At 44.5% G+C, this 23,628-nt stretch overlaps 1 protein-coding gene and 1 pseudogene across 1 annotated transcript; one reads left to right on the top strand and one right to left on the bottom strand.

The window, feature by feature from the left end:
- Nucleotides 1-1,954: 1,954 nt before the first annotated feature.
- Nucleotides 1,955-5,050, bottom strand: PCDH9 (protocadherin 9). The gene has a single exon (XM_030199434.1). The coding sequence runs from the start codon at nt 5,048-5,050 to the stop codon at nt 1,955-1,957; it is 3,096 nt and encodes a 1,031-aa protein (XP_030055294.1).
- Nucleotides 5,051-17,485: 12,435 nt separating this feature from the next.
- LOC115469801 lies at nt 17,486-17,585 on the top strand (annotated as a pseudogene).
- The last annotated feature ends 6,043 nt before the right edge of the window (nt 17,586-23,628 follow it).

Here is a 23,628-nt window from a genome sequence, read left to right as displayed (position 1 = left end):
TCACACATCTCTATTCCTGGCATGTTTATTCAATCATGGCAGCTCCTTCTAACTAATCAGCACAGCAGTCCTTGCAGAGCTATATGGTAAACACAGCTAGTTTACCTCCTGGGTTTTCCCACATTGGTCGAATGGAGCAACATTTCAAATCTTACATTTCTCCAAAGCATTACACAGAACCCCCTCCCCCCAGCTAAGGAAATATAAAGTAACCTATGCCCAACCCCCATCAAACACGTTTTGGTTTGTTTGTTTTTTTTAATGAATAAGAAACTTAAAAGCCTCCTGCTTGCCATTCTGGCTCTGCAGCCAGCCCTTTCCTTGACCCACAATAGATTTTAGACACATCCCCTTAGCTCAGACAGCCAACAGTCATTATTGTCAAGCCATAGCAGCTTTAAAAGCAGAGAAGGAGAAAACACCCTTTGAGAGCTGCTGTAGGCAAAGTTAGCCCACTGTGGAGGTGCTGCACAAACTCCTCTGCTGATCTCTCCAGTGCAAGTACCATTAAATAAAAGGTTTCTTTAGCTGTTGCACCAGCTGAATCTTGCCCTCCCCCACCTCTTATCTGCTGCAGGCTTGGCACCTGGCCAGTGCCGACGACATGGTACCCCAGCGCCACCTACAGCCTGTTGTACAATCTAAGGTTTATGGCAAGCTGACAAGCACCAAAATCAGACAAGGCTACATTCAAATCTCCATCAGGCAGGAATTATCGGACCTAAGAAAAACCTAATGCTGGATTTGGTTGAAATATTAGTTTCTCAGCCTGTTAATGTCCCTTCTTATGGCACATTTCACAGTTTAAAATGAGCAATGACAGATCACCTACACATTATTAAAATGAGAACTTATTTACAGCGAGTTAATGTGACAGCATAATTTTCTATTGTGTTTTGTTAGAATGAGTGAACTATAAAACAAAGTGTAACTTTGGCCATTTGAAAAATATGCAAAAATTCTTAATTGTATACACCAATTTTCAGCACTTTAAACGAAATATATACTACAGCAAACATAATATTTTTATAATCAGAGGAAGACTTCCTATGTGGCTTAGTCATACCTTGGGGAAAATCCAAACCCACGTGCCCATACCTAAGGTCCTTTGACACAATTTTGTCCCATATCTATCAGTACAAGCTCAGGATTCTTCTCAGTTAGTTTTGCATGGGCATCTATGAATGAGCATTCAGATACAGAACCAACAAAAAGCTTAACTGGCCAAAAGATAAAACATCAGAACTAGTGCTTAACCAGCAGGCTGAATTTTGGTGCTATCACCTCGGAAACCACCCACAATGCTAATATGATATTTAACTTCTTGTGTGAATTTTGATACTCTGCTTCAAGTTAGCAACTTTGAAAACTGAAGTTATAATAAGGAAGTTTGCGTCAATTCTAAGAAAGGTTTCCTTTGGATTTGGGTTGCCCCTTTCCCCCAACTCCAGATATACTCCAACTGCTGGCCCCTCCCCCTACTTCAAATTGGGACAACCCAGAATTTCAGTTGTCCTACTGAGATTTACAATAAAAACAAGTACAACAATCCAGCAGTGTTTCAGCTTAGTCTGAACTGCATAGATCTCGTTAACACCAGCCTCATGAATACTGCACACTGATGGTGAAAATGTGCACATCTGTAATTTCTTAAAAATACAGCACTTTGGAAACAACATATTCTGAATTTAGGACATTTTTGCTTTTACAGTTGTGTTATCATGGGACACTTCTAAAAAAACTTCTAGATCTTTTTTTTTTTTTTTTGGTACAGTAAAATGTTGTTCCAGTTTGTATCAATACATTAATTAGATCTCTGAAATATCCCAGGGTTTCATTTAGGAAGGGGGCTGAAGAAAAAGGAAAGGGGGGGGGGGGCATTGTCTGAGCTCTGATTTCCCTTCCACAATATAACTAAGCCAAGGTACAGTGAAACAAAAGACATGCTGGCACTTTAATACTGGTTGATCGGGCACTTGTATGCAGTACTTATAGACCAGTAAAAGTGCTCCTTTACCTGTCTGCTGTGTAAGGGGCCCTTTGTCTTGAAGCCTCCCTGGGAGCTGCACTCTGAGGCACTGAAGTGATCTGAACTAGTGGAAGAGCGTTTGGAGAGGGTATCACAGCCCCCAACAAAAGTGTTGTCCAAAGGGAGTTCCTGAATCACATGATGCTTTTTCACAGACACCGGTGTGTCTGCTTTCAGATGAAAAGCAGACTGTGGAGAGGCAGACTTGTAATGCTTTGCTAGATCGGGACTGCTCGGTTTAAAGGTTGTTGGTGGTGCTGTGCCCCAGTCAAATCTTCCTATGCTCTGTTCCTCCAGCTCAGCTGGAAGGCTTATTGTCCCGTTGATAGGTTCATGGACTGCTTCATCTGGTTTGGACTCCTCAATGGTAACAAAGTTCAAAAGAGAGCTCTTAGGAGACTTCCTTTTCTTCCTTTTCTTCTTCTTGTTCTGCTTGTTCTCCTGATTTGGAGACATCCACTCGGCCCCCTGCTTGCTCCTCTGGGCAGCTTTGAACCTTGACGCGTGCCGACAGCGGACCAGGACAGTGACAAATATCACTACTATGACTACCATGGCACCTGCCACTATTGCAATCATGATCGTGAGGTAGTCTTCATTCTGGTACGGCTGGCTGCTGTCCCCTATGTTCCTGTCCAAGGGTGTCTCCATAGTCCTGCGTATCAAATCATAAATGTAAGAAGCGTTTCCAGCAGTTTCGTTCACATATAGAAATACCAGCACTAGGGTGTGCAAAGATTTAGGATAACCCAGATCGCTGATGTTTACTACCAAACGATGCAGGCCCACATCGAGTAGAGTAGGTTTTTCTTCTAGCGTAATATTGCCTGTTACTGGATCAATTCGAAATAGACCTTTACTATTGCCACTTACAATGGTGTATTTGAGTTCAGCGTTCATGCCTGTATCAGTATCCACAGCAAACACCTCTGCAACCACAGAGCCTGGTATGGCGGACAGAGGCACTACCTTAAAAGAAGTATTGGAGGGTGGGAAGATAACCACTGGGCTGTTATCATTGACATCCATAACATTTATCGTTACTCTGGCAGTGGAAGATCGTGGAGGCTGTCCACCATCAACAGCCTTGACATCAAAAGTATAGGAGCTCTGCTGTTCCCTGTCAAAGGATACATTTGATTTTATAACTCCAGAGTAAGGATCCAGCACAAAGTTTTCATTGTCATTTAGAATGGAGAGGGTCACTGCTTTATTTTCTCCTGCATCTGCATCCGTCACCGTGATCACTCCCACGGTGCTATACTTTGGCAAGTTCTCAGACACAAAAAACTGAAAGTGGTTGTGTGTGAACTTGGGACTGTTGTCATTTTCATCTAGGACAGTCACAATCACAGCCGCTTGACTCTGGAGCGGAGGGGTGCCATTGTCTCGAGCAGTGACTGTAAAAATAAAACGTTCCTGCTCCTCTCTGTCAAAGACTCTGGAGGCTGTGAGAACTCCAGTCTTTCTGTCCAGATCAAAGAAAGAGGCATTAGGTCCGAGCTGATAAACAATGTCTGCATTCTTCCCACTGTCTTCGTCAGTGGCACTGATTGTGGTCAGGTACAGTCCTCGCCGATTGTTTTCAGAAACTGACAGCTCAATTACCGGCTGGCTGAAAATGGGAGGGTTGTCATTTTCATCCTCCAGCTCAACTCTTACCAGGGCAGTCTGGTTCAAACTGGGCTTCCCAGTATCAGCAGCCACTATTTTAAAGCTGAATTCTTTGGTGCCTTCATAGTCCAGCAAGGAAGAGGTCTCTAGCAAGTACTGGTTGTCATAGACCGCTTTCAAGTGAAATGGCACCTCTCTTTCAATGAAACAGATGACTTTGCCATTCACATCAGTGTCCCTGTCTGAGACTGTAATCAGTGCAATCTTGGTATTGATAGGATCTTTTTCAGACAGGTACACAGTGCCATTGATAGGACTAATAATGTATCTGAGATCTATATTGGGAGGGTTATCGTTCACATCAGTCACATTGATGGCAACAGTGGCTCGGGCAGGTGTGGAGCTGCCATCAGTAGCAAGGACAGTGACCTTGTGCAAGGCCATGTCCTCCCTGTCTAGGGGCCTCTGCACTGTGATCAGCCCAGTGGTGCTGTTCAAGGCAAAAAGCCTTTTGGCGACGGAAGACACCTGTGTGCCAAAGATGTACCTGACCTCAGCGTTCGTGCCCACATCGGCATCAGTGGCATGCAGCTGCACCACGGAGGTGCCCACAGGTGCGTTCTCAGGGATATGCACCTCCAACTGGCTCTCTCTGAACACAGGCTTGTTGTCATTTACATCGCTGACGGTGACCTGCAGGATGGCTGTGCTGGACCTTTGTGGGCTGCCACCGTCCTCCACCTTAATCTTCATCACATAAGTGTCCTTCTGCTCACGGTCCAAGCTCTGCTGCACAATGAGTTGTGGCCACTTGTCACCCTCGGGTGTCTCCACCACATCCAGTCCAAAGGCGCCTTGGCCATTGAGCAGCTCATATCGCTGCACCCCATTGTGGCCCGTGTCGGGATCCAGGGCAGAGGGGATAGGGAAGCGACTATTGAGCAGTGTGTTCTCAGGGATGGAGATGTTGATAACAGTGGAGGGGAACATGGGGGCATTATCATTACTGTCCTTCACCACGATCTTGATTTTGATGAGACGGAAGAAGTCGTTGGGCAAGATGACCACTTCCAGCTCAAAAGAGCACTCACTATCCTCCAAGGATGAGGAGGAGGTGGCACCAGTGCTGCACAGCTTCTCACGATCAATCCGGTTGGAGGTGGTAAAGAGCTCGCCTGTACCACTCGCCACCCTTACCAGTGGCACATCCCCGGCTTTGGAGACCAGGCGGTAGACCAGGCTGGCACCGCTCAACTGTGAAATGTTCAGGTCCTTGGCAATGTTGCCGATGGGCACGTTGTCGGGCAGCTCCTCCCGGATGGTGTAGATGAGCTCCTGGGCAAGTGCCGCCTCTGGCCTCAGGCAAGCGATCAGGGCAGCCAACAGGTAGACATCCCTTAGGTCCATGGTAAGAGAGGAAAAAGGAGGGCGCCTCTCGCCCGGGGCGTTGGGGAAGGGAGCAGGGCCACAGGATAGGGGGTGCAAGATCAGCAGGAGGAGGAGGAGGAGGTGTGTACAGGCTGCTTGATGTCTCACATATCATCCCCTTCCAAACTTGAATAGGCAGCTGTCAACACAAACACACAAAAGAGCAGAATTATTTTCATTAAAACTAATTAAAACAAAACAAAACCTCAACTACATATTCTGTAATGCATGTTGCTAAGCTGAATGCAAATACTTTAACTGCCCCAATGGGGGGTGAGGGGGTCCTACAGCATCAATATTAACAGCAACTTGCATTTTGCACATCCAGAGAATGAAATCCACCACTTTCTCTGCTGTACTTTCTACCCACACTTTCCACTCAATTCATTGCAGCCCATGCAATCCTCTCCCCTTGGATTGTTGCCACTAAAATCCCTAACTACTTATTAGTATTTCTTGCAAGTACACCATCAACCGCCAAATGCAACATTTGTTTTTTGAAACCTTGAACACTGGAATCGTTTTTTTCCCCTCCCTTAACCCTAATCCTCACTGTCCTCTGTCTTGCATGCACAGGGTTTCTATTTTAATACCGAAAGCCCCTACCAGTACATGCCGCAGCAGCAGCAGCAGCAGGTAAAAATACTTCTGATCCCCGTTAATTACAACATCCATGATTTAACAGTTTATTGTCCTGCTGTGCCCCACACCCTCCCCTGAGATGTACAGCCTCCCAAATCTGGTTAGAAAAAGACCTTACAACATAAATATATACACAAATCTTACAAGCCAGGAGCAGCAGGAGTCCAGAAGCAGCTCCGACACAGCCAAAAGGTTTCCAAGGAAATGTAGAAGACAGTTATTTCTTCTCTTCTTTGTGCAGAAAAGGTGCAGTCTCTCACCACAAAGCTCCCATTCGGATGACACTAGCAGCTGCCACGCAAATACTGCAGATTAAAATCCTGCAGGTAACAGTGCAGGACCTGCAGATTATAGAGAGAAGGTGCAAGCCTCCAGGCAGCTCCTTCAGCTTGAACTGGTCAGAAAGAAACACTAATCTTATCTGCAGGGTGTCCGATGCCCACGATTACTTCCAGCATCCTGATGCAGGTAGGCAGGGTTGCAGATAAGCCGAAAAGGAGTGAGATTTTTTTTCCCCCCACATAAAATGATCCAACGATCAGACGACAGCCCCCTTAAAAAGGAGGGGTGGGGGGTAAGAATGCAAATGAAACCAAAAGAAATGAAATGCTGCATGCACAACTTTCGACCTGTCGTGCGGAGCAGCACAAAATCCTCCGTGGAGCAGTTCTGATCCTAGGCACCAGCACCGCTTCCCTCTGTCCTTAGGAAGTAAGGGGCTCTTGGGCTGCAAAGAAGCAACTCGGCAGAAGGCTGGAATTGACGGCGCCCTCGTTAGTCATCCTCACCACGTCTTGAGTTCCTCTAGCAGCAGCAGCAGCCCTACGCTCCTGGCAGGCAAAAGCAAAAACCCAGCTCCACAGTACACTTCTCTTCTTTAGCAGCCCAGGAATAGTCCACATGCTATTTCCATTTTCAGTTAATGACAGCTGACAAAAAAACCAATTCTATTAAAACTAAAAAAAATAAAATAAAAAAATAAAAAAAGGACGTGCAGCTTCTAGAAGACAGCTTTGCTCTCGCCTGGGCGACAGGTGCCAGAATCTCTCCAATCGCTTGGGCTTGCTGCAGGGTGAAGCTGCTTCCTCTCCCTTTCTCTCAGCTCTATTTCTTGATATAACTCTCAATAAGCCCAGAGGGTGGGTGTGAGCAGAACCCGGACACCGCCCCTGCTGGAGCTGATTGGTCGAAGGCGTGCGTGTGTATATGTGTGTGCGTGTGTGTGTGTGTCTTCCACTATGTAATATACCTAAGAACTCCATACACTGAAGCTGCTGACTGCAAGCGGGTCACTCTTTTCACCTCTCTTAACATCTGTTGTTTATCCCAGAGAAAGCACACCAGGGGCAAGGAAATGAATTCCCCAATTGCCATCAACCAGTTAGGGAGCAGCGATAAAAACATCTTACTGCAAAGCCTCGGGCTTCCACAAACTGCTATCAAGAGGCTTGTGCCGGTAACAAGGCTGCAGCTGCATGAGCAGACTTCCTGGGAAATAAAAGGCTAAAGTGGCAATTAGACCTCCGCACCCCTAAACACGAACAATTTCACCCAGTCTGAAACTCCCCCCCCCCCCCCGAATAGAGTTTTTTTTGTTTGTGTGTTTTGTTCTTTTGGAGGGGGAGGGAGAGCCCCACACATCCACCCAGATTAAGTTTCACATTAGCGTTTTTCACAATGACACATCTCTGTCCCTGGCAGTTTTATTAAATCACTGCAGTCCCTTCCTAACTATCACCACAGTGGTCAAATGCAGAGCTGCTGACTAAGGTAAACACAGCTAGTTTACCTCATGGGGTTTCCTACATTGTTTGGTGGAATGGAGGGACTTTTTACATCTTATTCTTCCAAAGCAAGACACTTCTCCCTCTATCCCCCCCCCCCCCACCCTCAAAGAAATACAGATTAAACTGCTCCCAGCCCCCACCTTATTTTCCTTTCGAAAAGCACTACTTGTTTTCATTTCAGGATCCTGATTCACATTACATAGTTTTAAATATGGATTTTATAATAGCTGATTGTAAGTTTTTTTTTCTTATTGTAAATTCTTTCCAATTGGGATTACTTCTTATAATTTTGTAATCCGCTTTGCACTGCTTGGTTAAAAACGTAACAGAAATAATGAAATACAATACAATACAAGCATGTTTTCTTTGAACTAAGTGGTAGGGTAGCCATGTTAGTCCACTTGTTAATAAATAGATTTAAAACAAAACATTGGACATAAAATAAAATGATACCTTTTTTATTGGACTAACAGTACATTTTTTGATTAGCTTTCAAAGGTAACCCTTCTTCACAGGGCCAGTGGAACGCGGTAAGCAGGGTATGCATGGCAGGAGGGCACTAACATTTGGGGGCACCAGAAACAGCATGCATTGGGCAGGCATATCTCCCCCTTCTTTCTACTCCCATCCAGCGTCTTCCTCACCTGCCTGGTCTATTTTTCTAAACAGAGGGTTTCTGGAGCTGGAGCGATTCAAAAATGTTGCCTTTGGTCTCCTGGGCACTCTACCACTGCTGCCATGGTCTGCCCAGGCAGAAACAGAAGTAGCATCAGAGGTGGGGCGGACCACAGCAGAGGGAAAGAGAGCGTGCCAAGGAGGCCAAAGGCAGTAGTTTGAATTGCTCCCACAATGGAAAATCCTTCTTAGAAAAAAAAAAAAGACTGCAGATGAGGGAGATGCCAGAAGGGGGGGGGGGGTGTAAGGGTTCAAAGAGAGGAGATTCCAGAACAAGGGTGGGGGGGATGAAGTGGAAGAAATAATTGGCTTGGAAAAATGGGGCAGGGAGAAGAGAGAAATAGATACTGGAACGGGGTGGGGGGGTATGGCACTGACTGATAGTTTGCAGGGGGGGGGGGGGGTGCCAGAGTCCCTAGCACCAGCCCAGTTCTTCAGATCAGAAAGAGTAAATGTTGACAAATATCAGAATATATAAGTGAAACACAAAAACATTCTAATCACAGTCTCACAGGAAGAGGGTAGGGGTGGGTAAGGTGAGAAACGGCAAACTGGGTGGGTGAAAGACAGGAAGAAATGGATGGGTGATGAGAGGGTGACAAAAGAGTATAATTTTATGGTGTATAATGGGATAGAAAACCCAGATCTTTCTTAAGACCTCTCTGGTGGGTGTCAAAATATTTTGTCATTTTGACTTCAAAGGTCTTACATGCCTGGATTGTCTTAAAATGTACTTTTAGTATTCTCACCATAAAATCAATAATGCAGTGTTCTTGGTTTGTAATGTGCTGTCCCACAGAAGTAACATCCTGGTTGGCATTGTGATGTTTAATATGATGTCTATAGAAATTGACTCTCATCTTTAGCATCTGGCTTCTCTCTCCAATATAGCACCTTTCTTCATACTTCTTGCATTAAATGATATATACCACATTTGAATATGAGCATGTGAAGGGAACAGATAAGAGAGATTTACCCTATGAATGGAGTTCCCAGGAAGGAATGTAGGGAGAGATAAGTGTGGAGAGGTACCGATGAACTGCAGAATGAATGCACTTGTCAGTCAATAAGAGGAGTTTGAACTGTATTCAGAAATGGATAGGAAGCCAATGAAGTGACTTGAGGAGAAGGCTAATATGAGCACAGTGAGAATGGCAGAATATAAGCCATGCAGCAGAATTTTGAACAGATTGAAGGAGAGAGAGGTGGCTTAGTGGGAGACCCCGAAGAAGCAAGTTGCAGTAGTCTAAATGTGAGATGATAAGAGTGTGAATAAGGATTTTGATAGTGTGCTCAGAAAGGAAGGGACAGATGTTTGTGATATTATAGAGAAAGAAACAACAGGTTCTAGCAGTCTGTTGGATATGTGCAGAGAAAGAAAGAGAGAGAGAGAGAGAGAGGAGTCAACGATGACCCCAAGGTTACAAGCTGATGAGACAGGAAGGATGAGAGTGTTATCCACAAAGACAGAGAATGGGGGAAGAGGAGACGTGGGTTTAGGGGGAAAGATGAGAAGCTCATACTATCTGGAAAAGAGAGTGCATTTTTATCCAAACAGAGAGCACGCTTTCAAAATAATGCACACTATCTCCTAGCTTCTATAAAGGTCACTCAAATTTGCATACCAAAATTTGGGTGCAATCCTGAGATGCACACACAACCTACTTGCTTAACGATGCCAATTAATGTTAATTGGCATCAATTAGGATTTGCACATGCATCTGGCTGTGCACTATTCTATAACACTGGGCACCCAAATCACATGGAGGGGCATAATCGAACGGGGCGCCCAAGTTTTCATGAGGGCGTCCTTACAGGACAGCCCCACAAAGGGGCAGGGCAACCCGTATTATCCAAACAAGATGAGCGTCCATCTTTCGTTTCAATAATACAATCGGGGACGCCCAAATCATGAAATTTAGGTTGACCTTAGAGATGGTCTTCCTTAGGTCGTTTTTCAGATAGTTGTCCCCGGTTTTCGCCGATAATGGAAACCGAGGACGCCCATCTCAAAAATGACCAAATCCAAGCCATTTGGTTGTCGGAGTAGCCAGCATTCGTAGTGCACTGGTCCCCCTGACATGCCAGGACCCTATTGGGCACCCTAGGGGGCACTGCAGTGGACTTCAGAAAAAAGGTCCCAGGTGCATAGCTCCCTTACCTTGGGTGCTGAGCCCCCCAACCCACAACTGTACACCACTACCATAGCCCTTAGGGATGAAGGGGGCACCTACATTCGGGTACAGTGGGTTTGTGGTGGGTTTTGGAGGGCTCACATTTACCACCACAAGTGTAACAGATAGGGGGGGACGGGCCTGGGTCTGCCTGCCTGAAGTACACTGCACCCACTACAACTGCTCCAGGTACCTGCATACTGCTGCGATGGACCTGAGTATGGCATTTGAGGCTGGCAAAAAAGTATTTTTAAACTTATTTTTTATGGTGGGAGGGGATCCCCAATTCCCTCCGGTGGTCATCTGGTCAGTTCGGGCACCTTTTTGATGCTTGGTCGTGAAAAAAAATGGACCAAGTAAAGTCGGCCAAGTGTTCGCCCTTCTTATTTCCATTATTGGCCGAGGATGCCCATCCCCTAAGCACGTCCCAGTCCCACCTTTGCTACACTGCTGACATGCCCCCGTGAACTTTGGTCATCCCTGCGATGGAAAGCAGTTGAGGGCGCCCAAAATCGGCTTGCGATTAAGCCGATTTGGGCGACCTTGCGAGAAGGAAGCCCATCTTCCAATTTGTGTCGGAAGATGGGCGCCTTTCTCTTTCGAAAATTCACCTGATAGCATGAAACCCAAAATGGGTGTGGCCATGGAAGGTGCATGGATGGGTCAGGGCGTTGTGAAAATTTGCATGCAATTTAAGAGAATACTGGGCATGCATGCCCAAATTGGGCACTAGGAATTACACCTGGTTTCAGCAGGCGTAAGTCCTGGTACCCAAATTTGAGTGTGGAAATCAGTGTTTTGCGCTATTCTGTCAAGGTCGCTCAGCCAGGAGTGACCTTTATTGATGATGCTGACACCGATTTTTGAGCACCATTTACTGAACCTAGTCCTTTGCTCACTTGACAAAAAAAAAAAAAAATGGCAAGCAAAAACAATGAAAATGAACTTTTACAGAAAAGACATGAAAAAACTTTTCTGGCATACCGTCCCTACTCTTAGCTGCTGCTAGCGCTGGTGACGTGGCAGCCCAGCACCACCTACAGCTTGCTCATAGAATCTAAGTTCATGGCAAGCTGACAAGCACCAATTAAATAAATTAGACAGCGCTGCATTCAAATCTCTATCAGGCAGGAATTACAGACCTAAGAAAAACCTAATGCCGGATTTGGTTGAAATATGAGTTTCTCAGCCCGTTAATCTTCCTTCATATGGCACGTTTCACAGTTTAAAATGAGCAATGACAGATCACCTACACATTATTAAAATGAGAACTTATTTAAAGAGAGTTAATGTGACTGCACAATTTGCTGTTGTATTCGTTAGAATGAGTGCACTATAAAACAAAGTGTAACTTTGGCCATTTGAAAAGTATGCAAAAATTATCTAATTGTATATACCACTTTTCAGCAAATCGATGAAATAAAGCAAATATAGTACACTACGAATCAGAGGAAGACTTCTTATGTGGCTTAGTCATACCCTGGGGAAAATCCAAACTCACGTGCCCACACATAAGATTCCCTGTCACAATTTTCTCCCATATCTATCAGTACAAGCTCAGGAATCTTCTCAGTGTGTTTTGCCTGGGCATCTATGAATGACCATTCAGATACAGCACCAGCAAGAAGACAAATTACCTGGCCAAAAGATAAACCAAAGGAACTGGTGATTAACCAGCAGGCTTAATTTTGCTGCTATCACATCAGAAACTACCCACAATGCTTTGTGTGAGCTGCAATACTGGCTCTGCTGCAAGTAACTTTGACAAGCTCATAAGCAAAGGAGTTTGGAAGCAGTTCTCTAAGTGACTGCTTCAAATTAGGCACCACAATGGAGCTCACAGAGCATAGGAGCCAACTCTGTGGGTGCTGTGGGTGCTTGAGCACCCCCAATATTGAGAAAATTCCTTGTATGTGTCCAGGAAGGGTGGGGGTTATTTCCACTGGGCTTAGCACCCCCAATAATTTTGAAAAGTTGGCTCCTATGTCACAGAGCACCAGTTCTATAATGGTAACCAGAGTACTTAGTGCAAACCAGTTTTGGTGCCAAACAGGGGCGTAGCCAAACTTCTGCAGTAGGGGGGTCCAGAGCCCGAGGTAAGGGGGAACATTTGAGCCCCCCCCCCCCCAGTGCCGATGACCCCCCTGTCATTGCTGACCCCCCCCCCCGCCGCCACCACCACCACCACCTTTGACCCCCCTCCCGCCGAACACACTCTCGACCCCCCCATCCACCGCCAACCCTCCCCCGCCGTCGCCTACCTTTGTTGACGGGGGACCCCAACCCCTGCCAGCTGAGGTCCTCCTCTTCTTCCTTCGTTCTGTTCTGAGTCTGACATCCTGGACGTACAACGTCAGACTCAGAAACAGAACGAAGAAAGAAGAGGACCTCAGCTGGAGGGGGTTGGGGTCCCTCGCCAGCAAAGGTAGGCGACGGCGGGTTGGCGGCGGGAGGGGGGGTCGAGAGGATTGTCGGCAGGGGGGTCCAGGGCCAAATCTACGGAGGCCCAGGCCCCCGTGGCCCCACGTAGCTACACCCCTGGTGCCAAAGTTAGGCACAATCACTTATGTCAGTTCATTGGCTGGTGTAAGTACGTGCGCCTGATGGAATTTTATAAGTTGTGCACATTGTTTGGCAATACCCCCTTGGTCTGCCCATAGTCTGCCCCCTTACAGTTACACGCACTACTGATTATTGGTGCCAGTGATGCCAAGTGGCGAGTAATTCTAGGTGCCCATTTACAGAATTTCCTCCTTTGTGTCTATTCTAGAGAATGATTCCTTTGGATTTGGGCTGTTCCCCTCCCCCAGTCCCAGACACACTCCTCCTGCAAACCCCCTCCTCAATATTTCATACTGGGGCAATTCAGAATTTCTGCTGTCTCGATGAGATGTAAAATGAAAAGAAAATTAAATGCAGTGTTCCAGCAGTGTTCCAGCTTAGTTCAAACTATATAGATCTTGATAACACTAGTTTCCAAAGACCGTACACTGATGGTGAAAATGTACACTTCTGTAATTTTTTTTTTAAATGCAGCACTTTGGAAACAATATGATTCTGGGAAGTTTTTATTTTTAAAGACGTGTTACCACCTTTTGTTACCATCTTTTATTCTTTTGGTACAATAAAAATATTGTTTCATTTTCTATGCTCCCCAGCAAGTGCCACCTCCTACCTCAGGTGGCCAACAGGTAGACACCCTTCAGGTCCATGGTAAGAGAGGAAGGAGGGATGCGCCTTTCACCTGTTTCCTCAAGGAAGGGAACAGAACCATCAGAGAGGGAGTCAAGGTTGACAAGAGGAGGAGGAGAAGGTGTGCATGGACTGCCTTGTGTCTTACAACTTATCCCCTTTAAAACTGGAATGGGCAGTTCCCAAAATAAGCACACACAAGAGCATTATTATTTTCTATAACACAAGCAAATAAAAAAATAACAGTGCAACTAGATAATCTGCAGTGCATGTTGCTAAGCTGCATGCAAATACATTAATCACCCCTGATACTGAACACCACATAGGGCAGGGCCAGTCTTAGGCAGGGGCAACAGGGGCAGTCATACAGGACCTCATGCTCCTAGAGGTCCCACATCTCTGGCATGTCTGTCCTCCTGTCTCAGAATACCTCACTGCCGTCGGCTGCCGAGCCCAGAGCCTTCTTGCTGCTGTGTCCCGCCCCCTTTTGATGTCACTTCCTGTTTCCGCAAGGGCGGGGTGAGGAGCGAGGAGGCTCCGAGCTCAACCGCTGACGGGATATGAAAATTGTTGTCGCTATCTGCTGCTCTCTACTGAAACATAGTGGATGCATATCACCCATAGGGTGAGGTGGGGATCCGAGAGCTCTAAACCTCCTGTTAAACTGACAAACTATGGCTTATGGTGGTGGGCGCGGGTGGGTGCAGGCACAACTGAATTGGTCTGTACAGGGCCCCGCAATTGATAAAACTGGCCCTGATATAGTGTCTGTGTTTCGCACATTCCTTATCTGTACAAGCGCCTCTTTCGAACACTGCCAATAGTGAAAGTAATACTCTATTTACCTACACCAACCCATGGCTCAAAAGTAACCAGCAGGTTTTGCAGTGCTCAGACCACTCCTAATATTGAGTGGCTATGTTTACTTATTATATGTATTTATTTACAAAAGCTTATAGCCCCTAATAGCCATAACTCTAGGCAACCCATGCCCCGTTTTTCAACTTCTACTATGTTATGCAAATGAGACCCCACAATGAAGTTGCTACACATGGTCCCACATCCCTTCACGTACCCCACGGGATGCCCCAGGCAAAGATGCCTTCCAAATCCGCTGCAGGAATTCCAGCCCGGCCTCTCTTGATGGAAACACCTTTACATTTCCATTTTTATCCACAGTGCAATTCCAACTTGCCAACTATATTTCATTATTCTCTACCTCATTTCTGTTCTGGCCATGGGTATTGTTTTGATTTTCCTTTCCATGTTACGATCAATCAAAACAATAGAAGAATCTCACTCCATCTAAAGAAAAAGAGTGAGGGAGAGAGATTTAGCATTTTTTTCCCTTAAGGTTCATGTCCTTGCTATGTGGTACCCCCTCCGATCACCTTTTACAGTGAACTTTTTTTCTCTCTTGTTCTCTGAGTGGTTTGTTGTGTAACAAGGGAACGTCTGATCACACGCTGGGGAAGAGAAACCCTTCCCAGTGTCATCTTTTTGAGCGTTCTGGTACAAAAGCAGCTATTGTGTAAAAACAGAACAAAAAGTTCCTGTCTTTTTTTTTCTGCTTCTTTGTAAACTAGGGTCAGGGAGTAGCAGCAGAGCTTCTTTATTAGTGTAGCTGTGCTTTAAGATAATTATTCTTTACATCATCTAGTAGAGTGGATTGAAATCCACAGCATCAAGCAACTTGCGTCTGCAAAAAATAAAATAAAATAAAATGCATGCTCAAATATTTAGCAAGACATTGCCAGAATATGTTTTGTTTGCTGTGGTCGTGGGACTGCCAAAGCACAGTGAACTGGTGACAGATGCTTATTTGGATTTTTGGATACCTTGTTAGTGCCACCTCATGACTGTAACACAAACATTTTACAGTCAGATAAATGGCACTGTCTCCAGTTTGGATTCTTATCTTGGTGTGGCCGCAATCTGTCACAATCAAACTCTAGTCACAATGAATAGGTGATGCTAAGGCAGTTTCTCTGCACTGTCAGGATGAACAGGGTTGTCCAAGTGATTTATAATTGCAGTCAAAGTTGATTACTTTTGGCTCACTTGTGAACTCTCTTGGTGGTAGCCCAAGGTAGACCTCCAAAAGTTTTAGATGAATGCTTGTCAGACCTTGAGATATCCGTAATTCTACAGTGTGTCACAGACCATGACAAATGAGCAGATAAATTACAATAGATTTATTTTTCCATAAACAAGCAGAGTGAGGATATTCTTATGCCTGGGTAATGTCACCTATTGGAACCTGCGCAAGAACAATCCCCAAACTACTTTTTCCAGAAGCATCTTCTGTGCATGTGTATGTCTTGCTGCCTTTCACCATTGCACAGGACCCTTTCAAGCTGTTTTTCTGTGGAACAGTAAAGATGTGTGTCACGGAACACCTAGCACCCACCAGGGGCCAATATCGTGGCCACCTGGAAGGTCTATCCCCAGCACTGCTCAGGTCCACCTGCACCTAGGCACATGCTCTATACTAGTCAACCCTCCACCCCCATGCACTAGGTTCCACTTGCCTCTGAGCGAGTCTTCCACCCTCGTTATCCCCCAGTGGTTTCTAGTACACTGGGGCCACACTCTCAGGGGTCCCACAGTCCCAACACAAACCACCAGGATTCTTAGTCAGTCCAGACAAGCAGAGTCAATAAGCTAAAAAAGGTTTATTATCATAAAAATATTGAACAGTGAACCATAAAACAGATGGAAAAAACCAGCACACAAAAACAGGTATCTGAATATTGATCAATATTTAAAACTATCTAAACATTTAGTCATTACCTGGATAGGTCCAGGGGAGTACAGGAAATATAGCTGCTCTTAGGTTACAGAATATAACTGCTCACAGGGTCTCAGTGAAGAGATCTTTATCTCTCCTCTCCCTGGCTGAGACTGGGTTAAAATCCAGTATTTCCAGACTGGATTTGAACTCCTGGGCCAATCAGAGCCCAGAACAACATATTTTAAAAGTAGCTGGCCACATCACTGCAGGTTACTTCTCGGTGTTAAACTAAAGAAGGAACAGTCATTTTTTCTGTCACAGCTTTAAACATAAGTATGCACCACCTGCTGGCCAAACTAGAGAAAAACATTGCATGAAATATTCTTATAATTCTCTTGATGGAAAATTCACCATTTCGCTACAATGTGCTATTCAGCTCCTTCATGGGAGAAAATTAGAACTTTTGAGTTTTGCTTTGGTTTCTCTTGATTATTGTTCTTTTGTGTAAGTCCTGTCACATGGGGCCTCTTTACCTGTTTTTTAACTTCTCCTTTAGATAGTTTTTTTGACAGAGGTCAATGGAGGTCCTACATCTCTCACAGAGTAGGCATCCTCCCCTTCCTGTCCTCCCCAGACATCTCAGTTACTTCAATCTCATAACAGCAGTGGGTCTAAAAGTCCCAGATAGTTCCCTAGTCAAAACTAGGGACAAGCTTTTGACTGGCTCCAGGAAAGTATAGCTCAGTCAAAGTAACTGTCCCAACTGACCCACCAGTGGGAGGCTGAATTGTTTCCAAGCAAGGTGGCCCCTTATACCCTCCGAGTGGTGGGTTCTCAAAATAGTCTGGACAGGTTATGTTCAATTGGAAAGAATAACTCAAATTACCCACTGAGAGCATCAAAGTTAATCTCTCAGCATCCAGAATTGCTTAGAAAGGAACTCTTTTTTTTTTTTTTTTACTCTTGCAGGCCAATGTGGTCGGACCCATCAACAATAAAGGGAAAAACATTTATTCCAAGTACTTCTTGATCACTAAAAAGTCAGAAGGATTTTGTCCAGTCCTAGATTTAAGGACCCTGAACAAATACTTGGCCAAACAAAAGTTCATCCTACTTCCCATATGCTCTCTGGACTTTAAGAATGACTCTTCCCACATACAGATACATCCAAGCCACAGGGAGTATCTGAGATTTCAAATAGGGAAAAACTTTGTTCAACAGCACATATACTAAATCAGAACAATACAGAGAAGATCAGCATAGCCCTGCGCAAGGTTGACATGAAAATTCGTGAAGCATTCCATATTTTTAAATGCCCTAATTCATTAAGATTACAACCCTCTGTAGAGAGCTTTAAAGCTGAACTTAAAATGTATCTGTTCGCTGATGCTTACCAGTAATATTTTTCCTGTGAGCAGCTAGTCCAATGTAGGTAGATTTTTTGCAGAGCTATCCTACTCTTACCCCTCCCCCTCCCACTTTACTGTCACGATTGTAGTTCTCTCCTACTATCCTTTTTTGTTTCAAGTCTATTAGTCTAGTCTTACCTTTGTTTTTTTTTCTCCTATTATATTGAATCTTAGATTGTAAACTGCCCTGAAGGTCTCCGTAGGGCGGGGTAGTAAATATTTAATAAACTTGAAACCTTTACATAGTACTGTGTTTTGTCATTTGGCCTTGCATCAGCACCTAGGGTATTCACCAAATATTAATAGTCATCACAGCATATTTAAACAGACTGAGTGTACATTTTTCCCTACTTAGAGGATTGGCTGGTTAAGAACACATCAGAGGAAGGAGCAAATGAATCAATATGCATGACCATTCAGGTGTCAAAACAAATAGGATTAATCATAAATTACCCCATGTCACATATCAGCCTGTCCCAACAATTAGAGCTCACAGAAGCCCTGACAGACCCAAGACAGACCCAATTCAGGCTTGCACATTTCTTCCTTAACAGTGGGCAAAAGCTGTAACTTCAGTTGTTACAGAGGTCCACAGAGTCGGTAGAGATAAGCTCAGTAGATGTTGAGAATGCTAGTTACATGGCCTCTTCTGTACATGTAGCTCCCATGGCACACTTCAGTTTGAGGTAGACTCAATGGGACCTAGCTTCCTAGTGGTAGCAAGCTAAGGGGAACCTAAAGGATATAATTTCTGTCACAACTCCTCTCAATGAGTCTCTGCCTGGTGACTACTTCATGAGAATGTGATCAAAGGTATGCCCTTTCATATTCCTCAAATTCAAAAGACTGTATCCAATCTCTCTTGCGAAGCACATGTAGATGGGTGCCACAAACAAGATCAGTGATTGAGCAACTTCATAAGATAAACCTCCTATAGCTAAAAGCAAATTGTAATATATGGCTTTCAGAGATCAGTTGTCCAACCAAGTCACTCTAATTCAGATAGACAACAATGTTGCAGTGTATTATGCCAACAAGCAGAAAGGCACCGGCTCATACCCACTTGGTCAGGAAGCAGTCGGAATGTGTAAATGGGCTCTCTCACAAGGGATTATGCTCAGAGCCATTTACCTGAAAGGGAACTGTATGGCAGACAGACTGAGTTAGATAATGTAACCTCATGAGTGGTCTCTGACATGGGCATAGCCCAAAAGATCTTTCAAGTGTGGGGCACCCCCTTAATAAATCTTTTGTCACTCATCACATCAACAAGGTCCCTTAGTTCTGCTTTAATCTAGGATCACATGGCAAAATTGCTTCAAATGCCATTGTCCTTCATTGAGGGAGGGGATTCTGTATGTGTATCCTCCTATACCTGTCATAGCGAAAACTCTTCTGAAGCTCAGACAGAACCAGGGATCCATGATCCTCATTGAGCCTTACTGACTGAGACAGATATGGTTCCTTCTTCTTCTGGTGTTAGTCTCATAAGTTTATAAGTACATAAGTTTTGACATACTGGGACAGACCAAAGGTCCATCAAGCCCAGCATCCTGTTTCCAACAGTGGTCAATCCAGGCCACAAATACCTGGCAAGATCCCAAAAAAGTAGAAAACATTTTATGCTGCTTATCCCAGAAATAGTGGATTTTCCCCAAGTCCAATTTAATAATGGTCTATGGACTTTTCCTTTAGGAAGCCGTTCAAACCTTTTTAAAACTCTGCTAAGCTAACTGCCTTTACTACATTCTCTGGCAACGAATTTCAGAGCAAAAGAACTATGGAAAATAGAGTGTTTTCCGATACTCATTGCCCAGGAATGGTACATCCCTGCTACATCCCAACCTCGAGGCATAGTCCTAATGGCATGGATATTGAGAAGTTAGTGATGGATTCCCTAAACCAGCCAGAGAGTCTCCCAAGTCCTGCTGGCTTCCAGGAAAAATTCCATTAGAAGAGCTTATGGCTTCAGAGATTTGCTGTCTGGTATGAGGACCATTAATAAAGACTTTGTAACTACATACGTCTCCCTGGGTTATTGAAAGAGCCAGATCATCCTGTTCCTTTTTTCGCTGTACTACTGTTACGTAGGTTTTGAGGGTCCTTCCACCTCCGGTGGTCACACCTCATCTTCTGGTATGAGGACAACACCATAGATCCTTTTTCTTGCCCTATACAAAAACTACTTAAATACTTTCTACACTTATCAGACTCAGGTTTTAAGACCAACTCCATTAGGGTTCACCTCAGTGCAATTGATACTTAGCATCACAGTGTAGAAGGCAAACCCATCTTGTTCAGCATTTAGTTGTTTATGTGGGGCTTGCTTCTATTGAAACCTCCCATCAAGCCCTCTGCATTGTCATGCAGTCTGAATGTTGTCCTTACCCAGCTGATGAAAGCACCTTTTGAGTCACTTGTCATCTGAAGTACCTGACCTGGAAGGTCTTATTTTTAGTAGTGGTCACTTCTGCTCACAGTCAATGAGCTTCAGGCCATAGCATGATTCTAATTTGTTAGCCACTTAGATTTAAGCAGGGTATACATTTTTTAAATAAATAGTAGTAGGTCAACCTTATACAAAATTTCATAACTGAGTGGTCTTGCACACACATCCTAAATTCCTTCGTCACGTCAGAATTCTATTATTATAGCAACCTTCTTCCCAAGACCTCATGCCATAAAGGTGAAAGCACATTGCATACACAAGACTGTAAGAAAGCTTTGGATTTCTATTTGGAGTAGACTAAAACACACTTACCTGGCTTGACCCAAACAGGATAGGGGCTGCCAATTGCAAATGCACACTCTCAATTTGTCTAGCAGACCTCATTTCCATTATTTAGCCCAGGCTGGGCTGATTCTGAAGAGTCATGTCATGGCTGTACTGGTAGCCCACTTGAGATTAGACTTTGTAGAGGAATTTTGCAAAGATGCGATGTGGTCTTCAGCACAGTTCTGGGCAGACTTCTACAGTCTGTGCCCTGAAAATAGCAAGGACAAATGAAGATCAAGTATACAGATGTAATATTGCATCATACCTTATGCTAAGAGTTAATCTTGTTGAGCAGACTGAATGGACCATACAGGTCATTATCTGCCATCATCTACTATGTTACCACATTACATTCATATTTGACTACTGTTTGGATCAGAATTCCTGAAGGAACAGTCAGTTTGGACAGTCAGTCCATCAGCATCTATTTGGGGTCTAGAATCCAACTCTACCCACCTAGACCCATTTTCTTTCTGTTCCAGGCTGCCTTCCTCTCCAACAAAGGTTGCTATATGCTGTTTGGAAAAGGTTACTGAAAACTCCAGTTACCATACTTTAGGCCCTGCTTATTGTGAACCAGGTTTTCTGTTCCTATTTTTTTATTTAGGGCAGCCTGGTAGCTGAGGATTATCAGATGTGAGAACATCCTCATCCTGCTTCTCCTCGGACAAAACAAAGCTACTCATCAGTAGTAAATGTCCCCTGAGGACAGCAGGACACAAATTAGGTTAAGAGGGTCCCGTTGCAATGGCAACAGGCGACAAGATGCATGCATGCATGGGAGATGTTCCCAGAACCTTCTGGAAAAGTAGGCTGGGGAGCATTTCCATGCTGGCTCCATCAGATGAGGTCACCCAGATGTGAAAATATTTATGCTACTGTTTTTGGAGAACATTTGCTGCAGGTGAGTAATTTTATTTTTTCTGAAGCCAGGATATTGGACACAACATAAATTTATAGTTTCAATTTTCTTTTAAAACTTTAGGGGTCGATAGAAATGGCTTCTGGCTGGCTAAATCGATTGTTTTGGGGCTAGTTGGTCATTTCCAGTGGCACTTAACTGGTTGCTGCAGCTGAAAATGACTGGTTAGCACCTAATGCAAAACCAGCATAAATAAGATTGTATAAAAATCAGTCCTATCTTTATGCACTGCCCCATGGCTGGTTATGTGCTGAATATCGTAATTATATGTCTATACTTTAACTAGCACTGCAGAGCCAGATATTCAATGCAGGAGCCCAGACATGAATTTCTAGGCATAACACCAACAGCATTCAGCAAAACTCAGAGCATCGCTGGCTGTATCTAGACCCCTTAATTAACGTTTCAGAATTGTAAAAGTCTCAAAGGAGACTGATACAATCCTCTCATCCACCCTCCACCCCATCTACCAAACTCCCTTGGCACATGAAGGGCAAGTCTACAACCTAAGTGCTCACATATACATATGAGTTGCACGCATTAATGTTTAGAGTAATGGGACATACATGTCTATGAGCACACATACATGCATAAATGCATAAATTTTTCCCATGGTATTCTGCAAATACCCACTTACCTTACATAGGGGCCCTTTTACTAAGAGACGTAGGTGCCTACGCACATACAATGCGTGTCAAATTAGAACTGCCAACCGGCTTCTAATTTCTGGATGCGCGGCAGAAAATAATTTCTATTTTCTACCGCATGGCGCTAACCGGGCTGTAATCGCTAGTGAATGTGCGCTGACAATTACGGACCGGTTAACGCGTCCTTACCACTAAGTCAATAGGTGGCGGTAAGGTTGCAGGCACAAAATGGACGCGCTTTGATTTTTATTTTGCCGCACGTCCATTTCTGGCAAAAAAAGGCTTTTTTTTTGCAGGTGCAGTGAAAAATGGACCTGCGTGCTGTGATACCTCTGGGGGATGTATGCAGCAATCCAGGCCCCTGCCTTCATGCTTGTGCAGTACTCTTGAAGCAGCAAGGACTCAGTTCAGAACAGAAAAAGATTTAATGCCAACTCCATCCGCAAACAAAACAAACAAAATCCTCTCACTCTTTGGGAAACAGTTCCAATTATCCACACAGTCCCATTCGTTTGTTTAAATTTGTTTCAAAGATACGTAAAATCTAACTTGTTGAGGATTGTCATTATTCAATGGATCAAGTATAGAGACTTATAAGATTTTCTAAACTATTTCCATCAAGATCGATACATTGTAAGCCACATTGAGCCTGCAAAAAGGTGGGAAAATGTGGGATACAAATACAATAAATAAATAAATAAATAAATGTAACCCTGGGGCACATAGTTAAATATGAATTCTCTCTCCAGCGGGGATAGTGCTGGGCAGACTTATACGATCTGTTGCAGAGCCTGTGGTGGGAGGCGGGGCTGGTTGGGAGGCGGGGATAGTGCTGGGCAGACTTATATGGTCTGTGCCCTGAAGAGGACAGGTACAAATAAAAAGTAACACATATGAATTTATCTTGTTGGGCAGACTGGATGGACCATGCAGGTCTTTTTCTGCCGTCCTCTACTATGTTACTATGTTTGGTAGCAAAGTTCTGCTTTCCCTTATTTACTCCGGCGTATCTTTAGACCAGTTCCCCTCAGTCTTCAGCACAGTTCATTTCTACTTTTAGCAAAATTTCACCCAGCCTTTAGCAAAGTTCAGTTCAGCATTTAGCCAAGTGCAGTTCAGTCTTTTAGCCAAAATTCAGTTCCACAAAAAAAAAAACCCTCCAAAAGTAGAGAAAAAATTATATGAACTAGGAACATCATACCTTTCCTTCTCCAGCACTTCCACCAGCTTTGTCCCAAACAGGTTGGTAGCACACCTCCCTCTACACAGTATAAACACCTGTGGCACCATGTGCTCTTGTGCTGGAGAGGTTAACCTTGAGTATTTTGCCAGTCCATGTTGGCTGTGTCCTCTTGGGCTTGCAATTCAGCTGGCATATCCAGCTCCTCCTCCTTGTAATCCATCAGTTCCAGCAACTCAGCTTCCTCCTCTCCTCCTTGCTCTCACTCCTCCCCCTGCTTCAGAGCCTTCAGAAAATCTCCCCTCCTCCCCTTACAGCTGGCAGGAATCTGGTATTGATTACACAGCCATGGGAACTGAGCGTCCTCATGGCTCTTCCTCCCCCTACTGGTAACTGGGGAAAATAGCTCCCTATTCCCT

Source organism: Microcaecilia unicolor, chromosome 4, assembly GCF_901765095.1.
Source record: "Microcaecilia unicolor chromosome 4, aMicUni1.1, whole genome shotgun sequence".
Classification (NCBI taxonomy): Eukaryota; Metazoa; Chordata; class Amphibia; order Gymnophiona; family Siphonopidae; genus Microcaecilia; species Microcaecilia unicolor.
The sequence above is the reverse complement of the archived record's forward strand: the minus strand, read 5'-3'. Positions and strand labels throughout refer to the sequence as shown.